Genomic DNA, 11,696 nt, shown 5'->3' on the forward strand with positions numbered 1-11,696 from the left:
CTCCCCCCCGCCCCAAGTCAAGGCCCCCAGCAGGGGAGGGAAGTGTAAGCACCAAGGGGAGGGTAATGAGTAACCAGGCTGGAATGCCCCTGAGATAAGAGACCCAGGTGGGAGCCTTATCTGCAGTTCCGGGAACAGCTCCTGGCCCAGGTGCCTGGGACTGGTGTCTGTCCCATAATCCCACAGAGTAGCGTGGCATTTGCTCTGGCGATAGTGGGGGCAAGTAGACAGGAGCAAGTGCGTAGAACTGTTGGGAGCATGTCTCAGCCTCCCAACGTGGCAGCCGGGTGTCCTCATATCTCAGTTTCCTCCTCAGTATCTTGAAAATGCCAGGAGCATTAAAATGCATAGAAAGAGAAATGCCCTCCTTAGGTATCAGAAGACCAGTTAAATTTAGCCATAAACAGCCAGCGTCAGGTGGTGAGCTCCCTGTCACTAGAGGTATGCAACCAGAGGATGTGTGGCAGGATCACTACGGGACCTCAGGATCCCTGAGAGCGGGACATTCTAGGTCATGGGGTGCCTGCATTCAGAGGTCCTCAGACTAGAGGTATCCCATGTTTTGGTAAACTCGAGGGACCCAGGAGAGAAAGGAATCATGAACCGCAGTTCTTGCCACAGGAAGACTCGATAAAAATGGATTATTTTGTTTGCTTTTAGCCTTGGGGCAGGAACTGCAGGTAGAGATAGAGGGACACACCTGGGACCCAAGGGCTATTGATCCTGTTGTGACTCAGACCTCAGACGGGGAATCTCGGTTGTTAGTCTTTTATTGTTTTAACTTGAAAGAGGATGTGTTGAACCCGCCCCTCACGCTCAGGTAGCTCAGGTGGCTGTGGCCCAGCCTGTTGGGAAAGGTCAGCTCGTGCCCATCTGGCAGCTTCACCTTGAATTTGTCACTCTCAAAGGTCACCGTGAACTGTGGGGAAGGAGGATGTCAAGGAGGCAGGAGGCCCTGGAAATGGACCAGGGCACTGCCTGATGGCTCAAACAAGGCCAGCACCTGTGTCCAGGCCAGGCTCCCTTCCATCTGGGCCCTCCCCTTGACATCATCCCCAGTGCCCTTTCCCCTCTTGACCTCACCTTGACCTCTGACCCTGGGCTGAAGCACAGGTGATCTTCCCGTTGTTCTTGCCCCCAGTTGCTGCCATCCAGTGAGTTGCAGACAATGATGGATTCGCTGAAGCGAGGGTTAAAATGCAGGTTCAGCTTGTCTGTCCCCTGGCCCAGGTTAATTACAAAGCTGTAGGAGAAGGGGTAGCAGGTGAGGTTCAGGGCTCAGGCCTGGATAAAGCAGCTTGGGTTACAGGATCTTGGTTGGCCACAAGCTGGAAGAATCAAAGCTTGTGTTAGTTGAGATCTGTGCCTTAAAACAAGGGAGGTAACAACCTGCTCAGACTTAGCACTGTGGTAGCACATTCTATTTGGAACAGGGATCAAGTTGTTGAGAGAAGGGTAACTTATATTGACAGCTTCAGGAATTGGGGGTGGCTCTCCTGGGAGAGAGAAATGCTATCTATTAGATATCTGAAGACCTATTCAATTTAGCCACAAACAGCCAACCTAAGGTGGTGAGCTCCCCGTCACTACAGGTATGCAACCGGGGTTGTATGACTTCTTGGCAGGATCACCACAGGATCCTGGGCTAGACCTGCAGGGTTCCTGAAAGTGGGGTATTCTGGGTCATGGGGTGCCTTCATTCGGGAGTCTCAGACCAAGGGTACCACACATTTTGGCAAACTTGAGGGGCCCAAGTAGGAGAAAGAAGTCACTTTTCTCTTAGCTCCTATGATGTGCGTCTGCCCGCCCCCTCTCTAATCAAAAGTAGATAAAGCATAGGGCCGGGCGCGGTGGCTCAAGCCTGTAATCCCAGCACTTTGGGAGGCCGAGACGGGCGGATCACGAGGTCAGGAGATCGAGACCATCCTGGCTAACACGGTGAAAACCCATCTCTACTAAAAAAAATTCAAAAAACTAGCCGGGCGAGGTGGCGGGCGCCTGTAGTCCCAGCTACTCGGGAAGCTGAGGCAGGAGAATGGCGTAAACCCGGGAGGCGGAGCTTGCAGTGAGCTGAGATCTGGCCACTGCATTCCAGCCTAGGCGACAGAGCGAGACTGTATCTCAAAAAAAAAAAAAGTAGATAAAGCATAGTTCCAAGATGGCACTGACACGTTCTGCAGGCGAGACAGCCCTTCACTGGACTGTGACTCACAGAGGCAGTGAGGCCTCTGGTTCTAACCAAGAGGATGCCAGCGAGACCACTCAGCCTTCCCCGGTGGCTGCCCAGGTTTAATGCGCATGAAAGGCCAGCCTGTGGCCATTCCACTGGGTAAAGGGGGTGGTGTCTCTGGGGATTTGGGGGTTCCCTAGAGGCACCTGCCCCACAGGGGGCCAGACAGAGTTCCAGGGACTTCTCCACCTGCCCCTTCAATGGCTGCTGTTGGGGCAAAAGAACAGAGCATATGGCATCAACTCTGAAATTCTTCAGGTCCCCAAACCTAGCCTCAGACATGAAGTGGGGGCCAACAGGGGTGTGGGGAGAAGGGTGTGAAAAAGGGCCCATTGGCCTGAAGTCCCTCTTGCCTGACCAGTTCACAGGGCTGCCCTGCCCGCCCCGCCCACCTTGCCTGTTCCAGGCCTGCAGACTCCCCCTACCCTGAAACTTTGCTCACGAATCAGTGCCATCAGCGATCCTGCCTGTGATCTTCAGGGTTGACCCCGGCTTCATGTCCATGTTCTTAACCTCAAGCTCCCCCTGGACCAACAGAGAAACATTCCACTCGAGTCCCCACAGAAAATCAATCCCACACTTGCCCAGCACCTTCATCCATCTCATCCCAACCCAGCTGCGGGTCTCAATCCCCCTGCCCACATGAGGATGCAGGAGGCCACCAAGCTGGAAAGTAGCAGAGCCTGAGTACTCTGATCAAGGCCTCCCAGAGCTTCCCCACTCCCTCTACTGTTTTGCTGTTATCCACCCCAACCCGAGGAGGCACAGGGCCTAGTTGGGGGAGGCTCAGTTTGCCCATCTATGAAATGGACAGTGCTTCCTGCCCAGTTCCACAAAGTGTTCAAGTGATGAAATCACGCTGCCCTCTGCAGAACCCCAGAAACAAAAATATGATATGGAAAATGACTGTATCAGAGGCACGAGGTCTTGGCCCATCCAAAACTAAGAATCTGGCCAGGCGCAGTGGCTCACGCCTATAATCCCAACATTTTGGGAGGCCGAGGTGGACTGATCACCTGAGGTCAGGAGTTTGCAACCAGCCTGGGCAACATGGTGAAACCTCGTCTCTATTAAAAATAAAAAAATTGGCCGGGCGCGGTGGCTCAAGCCTATAATCCCAGCACTTTGGGAGGCCGAGACGGGTGGATCACGAGGTCAGGAGATCGAGACCATCCTGGCTAACACGGTGAAACCCCGCCTCTACTAAAAAAAAAAAATACAAAAAACTAGCCGGGTGAGGTGGTGGGCGCCTGTAGTCCCAGCTACTCGGGAGGCTGAGGCAGGAGAATGGCGTAAACCCGGGAGGCGGAGCTTGCAGTGAGCTGAGATCCGGCCACTGCACTCCAGCCCGGGTGACAGAGCTAGACTCCGTCTCAAAATAAATAAATAAATAAAATAAAAATAAAAATAAAAAATAAAAAAATAAAAAAATTATCTGGGCGTGGTGGCGGGCACCTGTAATCCCAGTTACTCGGGAGGCTGAGGCAGGAGAATCACTTGAACCCTGGAAGTGGAGGTTGCCACTTCCATTTCCATTGCACTCCAGCCTGGGTGACAAGAGTGAAATTTCATCTCAAAGAATAACAAAAAAAAAAAAAGACCAGGCGCAGATCACACTTGTAATCCCAGCACTTTGGGAGGTCGAGGCAGGTGGATCACATGAGGTCAGGAGTTCGACACCAGCCTGCCTAACATTTAACCCCGTCTCTACTAAAAATGCAAAAATTAGCCAGGTGTGGTAGCACGCATCTATAGTCCCAGCTACTTGGGAGGCTGAGGCAGGAGAATTGCTTGAGCCTGGGAGGCAGGGGTTGCAGTAAGCCAAGATCACGCCACTGCACTCCAGCCTAGGTGACAGAGCAAGACTCCATCTCAAAAAAAAAAAACTAAGAATCTATAAAACTCTGCAAGTCCCATGTCTGAACATATCCATCAAAGTCTCTCTCCAAGCCTCATTTTCCCCTTCTGTAAAATTGACTAATTTGATTTATTCATTTAGAAAACAGTTGCTAGCCTGGGTGTGGAAGTGTGTACCTGCATTCCAGCTACTCGGGAGGCTGAGACAGGAGAGTCACTTGAGCCCAGGAGTTGGATACCAGCCTGGGCAACATAGCGAGACCCCCATTTCTATATTTTTGTTGTTGTTGTTGCTGAACGCCAGATGTATGACACACCCTCCACACCAGGGAGACACCACCAATCTTCAAGCTGGTTTTGAGAGGATTCAAGAACATGTTTGTGAAATCCCATGCACAGGGCCTCACATAGACCAATAGCAAATCAAAGGGCCACCGTAATTTATTGTTTTAATTTCCTTTTCCTTTTTTGTTTTGTGTGTGTGTGTGTGTGTGTGGTTTTTTTTTTTAGCAGAGTCTTGCTCTGTCGCCCAGGCAATGGTGCAATCTCAACTCACTGCAGCCTCCGCCTCTCAGGTTCAAGCGATTCTCCTGCCTCTCAGCCTCCCGAGTAGCTGGGATCACAGGTATGTACCACCATGCCTAATTTTTGTATTTTTAGTAGAGACGAGGTTTCACCATATTGGCGAGGCTGGTCTCAAACTCCTGGCCTCAACTGATCTGCCCACCTCAGCTCCCCAAAGTGCTGGGATTACAGGTGTGAGCCAAGCCCAGCCTTAATTTTCTTTTTTAAATTTTTCTTTTTTTCTGGACAGTGGTCTGCCCGAATGACCATCATTTTGATTACTTGTTGTTATGATTCATCCGCTCCTTATTTTCCACAGGAAAGTAGCACCTGAATTTCTGTACAGCAGGAGCCTCCTCTAGCCTCACGGTGGTTACTAGGGAAGATTTCTAAGCTGGGTTTTCAAAGTTCATTACCCAAGGCTGGGCGCGGTGGCTCACGCCTATAATTTCAGCACTTTGGGAGGCTGAGTCGGGTGGGTCACCTGTGGTCAGTAGTTTGAGATCAGCCTGGCCAACATGGCAAAACCTCGTCTCTACCAAAACTATAAAAATTAGCCAGGCGTGGTGGCGGTGTCTGTAGTCCTACCTACTTGGGAGGCTGAGGCAGGAGAATCACTTGAACCTGGGAGGTGGAGGTTGCAGTGAGCTGAGATTGTGCCACTGCACTCTGGCCTGGGCGACAGAGCAAGACTGTCTAAAAAAAAAACAAAACAAAAAAAACTCATTACCGAAGACCAGTTTTCGCATCTATGACCAGAGGGCAAGGGTTGCTCTGACCAGGATGCAACAGGCACCAAAGATTTAGATCAACTTATGAGAGGACACTTTTACATTGTGGGAGTTCTGCTCACTGACTTTTTTCTTTTTTTTTTTCCAGAAAGAGCATAATCTGAGATGCCCTGAATGAGCTCATTGAACTGGGGCAATCTGCCAGAAGTCAAGGGCAGTGGCCATGGGAAGACCCTTAGTGCCCTCTCACTGGCAGCCGCCTCCTCTCTGCAGAGGAGGAAGTGATACACTGGTTACACATAGGGATAGACTGTAAGGTATTGCCCGACTCTCCCACAGGCAGTTAAGTTCTTTTTTTTTTTCTTTTTTTCTTTCTTTTTTTTTTTTTTTTGAGATGTTGAGATGGAGTCTCACTCTGTCACCCAGGCTGGAGTGCAGTGGTGCGATCTCAGCTCACAGCAACTGCCACCTCCTGAGTGCAAACAATTCTCCTGCCTCAGCCTCCCGAGTCGCTGAGATTACAGGCACCCACACCTAGCTAATTTTGCTTGTATTTTTAGTAGAGATGGGGTTTCACCACTTTGGCCTGGTTGGCCTCGAATTCCTGACCTCAAGTGATCCACCCTGCTGGGCCTCCCAAAGTTCTGGGATTACAGGTGTGAGACACTACACCCAGCTTTTTTTTTTCTTTTCTTTCTTGTGTTTTTTTTTTTGTTTTTTTTTTTTTGAGACAGGGTCTCACTCTGTCACCCAAGCTAGAGTGCAGTAGCACAATTATAGCTCACTGCAGCCTCACAGCCTCCTGAGCTCAAACGATTCTCCTGCCTCAGTCTCCTAAGTAGCTACGACTATAGACGTGTGCTACCGTGCCCAGCTAATTTTTAAATTTTTTGTAGAGATAGGGTTTTGCTATGTTGCCCAGGCTGCTCTGGAACTCCTGACTCTCAAGTGATCCTCCCATCTCAACCGGTAATACATGTTTTTTTTTTTTTGAAAGGTCTGGCACTGTCACCCAGGCTGGAGTGCAGTGATGTAATCATAGCTCACTACAGCCTTGACCTCTTGGGCTCAAGCAATCCTCCCACCTCAGCCTCCCAAATAGCTGGGACCACAGGCATCCCACCTGGCCCAGCTGATTTTTTTTTTTGGAGATGGGGTCTCACTATGTTGTCCAGGCCAGCCTCGACCTCCTGGGCTCAAAGGATCCTCCTGCCTCAGCCTCCAAAGTGTTGGGATTACAGGTGTGAGCCACTGCGCCCGGCCTGGCAGTACATTTTAGAAGAGAAGCCTGGAGGAGGCAGCAATGCTTAACCCAGAACAGTGGGCCATGACGGCAGCATGTCAGACACGAGGCTGCTCAGACCAGGGCTTCTCAGCCTTGGGCCTCTGGACGTTTGGGGCAGGCATTTCTTTGTTGGGGTCTGTCCCATGTGTTGTAGGATGTTGAGCAGTATCCCTGGCCTCTAGCCACTGGATGCCAGTGACACCCTCCCCTGAGCTGTGACAACCAAAAATGTCTCCAGACAGGATCCATTGTCCCCTGGGGGCAAAACCTCCCTGCTTTAGAGAAAGTGGGTATTGGAGGCTGGACACCTAACCCCCAACGTCTGCGTAATGTAACAGGGGGTGGTCCGGATTTTGGAGCCAGACAGATGGGATTAAAATCAGTCTCTCGCTGACAAAGAGCATTACCTCTGGGAGATGAGGTTACCCAGTGAGGACAGTCCCAAAGGGGCTCAAACAAGAAGCAGAACACAGGTGTGCCTGCCACACAGCAGGCACTCACAGACGTATGCCCTGTGCACACACACGTCTAACACCAAGCATCAGGAGATGGCTCCCTGCCTCCTCCCAGCAGCCTGTGCCCAAACCTTGAGCCCTGGAACAGTCAGGCCAGGGTAGGGGAGCTAGGTCTGGGCTAAAAGAAGCACCCCACTCCCCTTGCAGCTCCTGGGGGCTGCCTGGCTGAAACAGCAAAGTTCGAACCCCAAGGGTAGAGGTGGGGACTGCTGCAAGGCAGAGGCACTCGGAAGGCCAGGATCGGTGGTGCACTTGGACAAATAGAGATGCTGAGAGCGATGGGAGGATGCAGGCCCGGGAGCCTTGTCCCCACCCAGCAGAGTCAAAGTCGTAGAGAGAGACAGGCAGAACTGGGTGGGGGTGGGGTCGTCCCTAGAGCTGGGGGGTGGGGAGTTGGGGACCCAGACTCTAGTGCCGACTCTGCCCCTAATTGGTAGAGGGGCCTGGGACCAGCCTAGCCCCTTTCTGGGCCCTGGTTCCCTTGTCTATCATATAAGCGATTTGGATGATGTGGCCTCTGGAGGCGGAGAGCGAGGAAAGAAAAGGCAGAGGTGGAATGACCAGGAAAGTGGTTGGGAGAGTCTGTGGTCACAGCAGTCCTCCCGGAGAGGCAGAGGGTGATGAGGGCATAGACCCTTCCACGCAGGACCCCCGGCACGTTCACGTCCTGCATCCCCCCTGCACTTGAATAGCGCCCCCCCAAAATTCATGTCCACCTGGAACCTGTCAATGTGACCTCTTTTTTTGAGATGAAGTCTCACTCTGTCACCTAGGCTGGAGTACAGTGGCGCAGTCTCAGCTCACTGCAACTTCTGCCTCCCGGGTTCAACCGATTCACCTGCCTCAGTCTCCCAAGTAGCTGGGATTATGGGTGCTCGCCACAACATCTGTCTAAATTTTATTTCTTTTTTTTTTTTTTTTTTTTTTTTAGTATTTTTGATACAGACAGGGTTTCACCATGTTGGCCAGGCTGGTCTTGATCTCCTGACCTCAGGTGATCCACCTGCCTTGGCCTCCCAAAGTGATGGGATTACAGGTGTGAGCCACTGCACCCGGCCTCAATGCGAACTATTTAAAAATAGTTCCTTTGCAGGTGTAATCCATTTAAGAGGTCAAACTGCTTTAGGGTTGGTCCTAAATCCAATACGAGCAGTGTTCTCATAAGAGGAGAGATACAGACACAGAGACGGAGACACAGAGGAGGCCATGTGAAGTCAGAGGCAGAGATTAGAGTGATGTAAGCCAAGGAATGCCAGGAGCCACCAGAAGCTGGAAGAGGCAAGAAAGAATCCTCCCCCATGGCCGGGCGCGGTGGCTCAAGCCTGTAATCCCAGCACTTTGGGAGGCCAAGACGGGCGGATCATGAGGCCAGGAGATCGAGACCATTCTGGCTAACACTGTGAAACCCCGTCTCTACTAAAAAATACAAAAAAACTAGCCAGGCGAGGTGGCGGGCACCTGTAGTCCCAGCTACTTGGGAGGCTGAGGCAGGAGAATGGCGTGAACCCAGGAGGCGGAGCTTGCAGTGAGCTGAGATCCGGCCACTGCACTCTAGCCCGGGCGACAGAGTGAGACTCTGTCTCAAAAAAAAAAAAAAAAAAAAAGAATCCTCCCCTAACACCTTCAACAGGAGCGTAGCACTTTGGTTTTAGGCTTCTAGTCACCAAAACCAAGACAGAACAAACGTCTATTGTGTGAAACCACCCACAATTTGGTGGTAGTTTGTTACTGCAGCCCTAGGCAATGAATACACCATCTAATCCTCAGAAGATCAGCCTGTGATCCCATTCCACAGATGTAAGGAAGACTGGGGCTCAGAGAGGGTCAGCGACTTGGCCAAGGCCACACAGTAAAGCTGTGGCGGAGTCAGGTGTAGAAGCAAAGAATCAGAGACCTCAGTGGGAATCTACTCAACCAATTGCAATTTGCAGCTTGTAGCCTTGGGCAATTTGCTCTCCAAGACTTGGATTTTGTGTGTGTGTCTATGAGACAAGGTCTCACTCTGTTGCCCAGGCTGGAATACAGTAGTGCAATTACAGCTCACTGTAGCCTCGACCTCCTGGGCTCAAGTGATCCTCCCACCTCAGCCTCCCAAGTCATTGGGACTACAGGAGTGTGCCGCTAACCCCAGCTAATTTTTTAAGGCAAGGCGTAGTGGCATGCACATGTAGCAGACAAAGTCTCACTATATTGCCCAAGCTGAGATTTTTTTAATCTCTATAAAGATCACTGGAAGCCAGGCACAGTGGCTCACACCTGTAATCTCAGCATTTCGAGAGGCCAAGGTGGGAGGATCCCTTGAACCCAGGAGTTTGATATCAGCCTGAGCAACATAGTGAGACCTCATCTCTACAAAAAATAAGAAATAAGCTGGGTGGGGTGGCTCACGCCTGTAATCCCAGCACTTTGGGAGGCCAAGGCGGGTGGATCACCTAAGGTCAGGAGTTTGAGACCAGCCTGACCCAACACAGAGAAACCCTATTTCTAGTAAAAATACAAAATTAGTCGGGTATGGTGGCACATGCCTCTAATCCCTGCTACTCAGGAGGCTGAGGCAGGAGAATTGCTTGAATCTGGGAGGCGGAGGTTGTGGTGAACCCAGATTGTGCCATTGCACTCCAGCCTGGGCAACAGAAACTCCATCTTAAAAAAAAAAAAAAAATTAACCAGGTGTAGTGGCGCATGCCTGTAATCCCAGCTACTTGGGAGCCTGAGCCTGAGGCCAGAGAATTGCTTGAACCCACGCAGCAGAAGTTGCAGTGAGCTGAGATCAGGCCACTGTACTCCAGCCTGGGCAACAGAGCAAGACTCCATCTCAAAAAAAAAACAAAAAACAAAAAACGAAAGAAAAGAAACAAACAAAATTAGCCAATGTGGTGGTGCGTGCCTGGGGTCCCAGCTACTCAAGAGGCTGAGGTAGGAGGATTATTTGAGCCAAGGAGGTCAAGTCTGTAGTGAGCTATGATCGCCACCACTGCACTCCACCTGGTGACAGAACAAGACGCTGTATTTGTTGTTGTTGTTGTTGTTGTTGTTGTTTTGAGATGCAGTTTCACTCTTATTGTCCAGGCTGGAGTGCAATGGCGCAATCTTGGCTCACCACAACCTCCGCCTCCCAGGTTCAAGCAATTCTCCTGCCTCAGCCTCCTGAGTAGCTGGGATTACAGGCATTCGCCACTAGGCCTAGCTAATTTTGTATTTTTTTTTTTTAGCAGAGACAGGGTTTCTCCATATTGGTCAGGCTGGTCTCACACTCCCAACCTCAGATGATCCGCCCGCCCGCCTCAGCCTCCCAAAGTGCTGGGATTACAGGCATGAGCCACTGCGGCTGGCCCAATATGCTGTTTTTTTAAAAAAGATTTCTGTCCAACTTGTTTGCTGCACAGATGGGGAAACTGAGGCCCAGAGAGGAACAGCAATGGTTTTCCCTAAAAGCCCCCACCCAGGCAAAGACAAAGATGAACAGAGTGGGGCAGGCATCGGGGAATTGGTGTTCTTACCATCATGGTGACAGCTCCTGGTGGCAGCTCCCAGCGGCTCCTGGAGGCCTGTGCTTAGGGTCTTAACTCGTGGTCAAGCTTATATCCTAGAATATTACACATTAACTCCCTCAAGTCCCTAAGTGAGGACTTTGCCCCTTCTACCTGGTATCTCCCCGCCTGCATCTCCCAGTACCCAGCGCACACAGGCAGAAGACTCCTCAGCCAGCTCCACCCCACCCAGCCCGGAGCATCCTCCTGGCCTCCCTCCAGCCCAGCCTCCCCCTCCTCAGCCCTCCCAGAGCAGGAGAGGGGAGGCAACCCCATCACTGCCCCAACACAAACCACAATGCAGCCGCTTGACAGCTTTCCCAACCTCCCTCACTGAGCCCAGCTTCCTTGTCTGTAAAAAGAGAGATTTGCTTTGCAAGAAAAAAAAAAAAAAAAAAAACAGGGTAAGCTTCTAATTTTTTTTAAACGGAGTCTCGCTCTGTCCCCCAGGCTGGAGTGCAGTGGTGTGATCTTGGCTCATTGCAAGCTCCACCTCCCGGGTTCACGTCATTCTCCTGCCTCAGCCTCCCAAGTAGCTGGGACTACAGGCACCTGCCACCACGCCCGGCTAATTCATTTGTATATTTTGTAGAGACGAGGTTTCACCATGTTAGCCGGGATGGTCTTGATCTCCTGACCTCGTGATCCACCCGCCTCGGCCTCCCAAAGTGCTGGGATTACAGGCTTGAGCCACCACCCGGCCTAAACTTCTAATTTTCTGTGATGTCATGAGAGCATTATGTTTTCTACTTCCCTCCCCATATTATTTATCCGAATGGACATGTAGGTTTCAAAACCAATACATGGATTCAAAGAAAAGATTTCAAAGTATTTACAACAAATTGTCAAAAACAGAGAAGAGCTGGGTGCAGTTGCTTAAGCCTGTTATCCCAGTACTTTGGGAGACCAAGGCAGGTGAATCACCTGAAGTCAGGAGTTAGCCACCAGCCTGTCCAATGGTGAAACCCCATCTCTACTAAAAAT

General features: G+C 51.0%; 1 protein-coding gene across 3 annotated transcripts; it reads right to left on the minus strand.

Moving 5' to 3' along the window:
• Window positions 1-752: 752 nt before the first annotated feature.
• On the minus strand, window positions 753-11,095 carry LGALS2 (galectin 2). Of its 3 annotated transcripts, XM_033188783.1 has the most exons (5): window positions 11,007-11,095; window positions 10,683-10,768; window positions 2,673-2,755; window positions 1,084-1,243; window positions 753-919 (listed from the first exon to the last, which is right to left on the minus strand). In XM_033188783.1, exons 2-5 carry the CDS (start codon window positions 10,686-10,688, stop codon window positions 770-772), a joined length of 399 nt encoding a protein of 132 aa, XP_033044674.1. In that variant the 5' UTR covers window positions 10,689-10,768; window positions 11,007-11,095; the 3' UTR covers window positions 753-769. The 3 variants fall into 3 exon arrangements, 2 of the variants coding, with proteins under 2 accessions (XP_033044674.1, XP_033044665.1); XM_033188774.1 differs by lacking the exon at window positions 11,007-11,095 and having other exon boundaries at window positions 10,683-10,931; XR_004431767.1 differs by lacking the exon at window positions 11,007-11,095 and having other exon boundaries at window positions 874-955; window positions 2,656-2,755; window positions 10,683-10,940.
• Between the last annotated feature and the right edge of the window lie 601 nt (window positions 11,096-11,696).

Source organism: Trachypithecus francoisi, unplaced genomic scaffold, assembly GCF_009764315.1.
Source record: "Trachypithecus francoisi isolate TF-2019V2 unplaced genomic scaffold, Tfra_2.0 Contig01580, whole genome shotgun sequence".
In the NCBI taxonomy this organism is placed as follows: Eukaryota; Metazoa; Chordata; class Mammalia; order Primates; family Cercopithecidae; genus Trachypithecus; species Trachypithecus francoisi.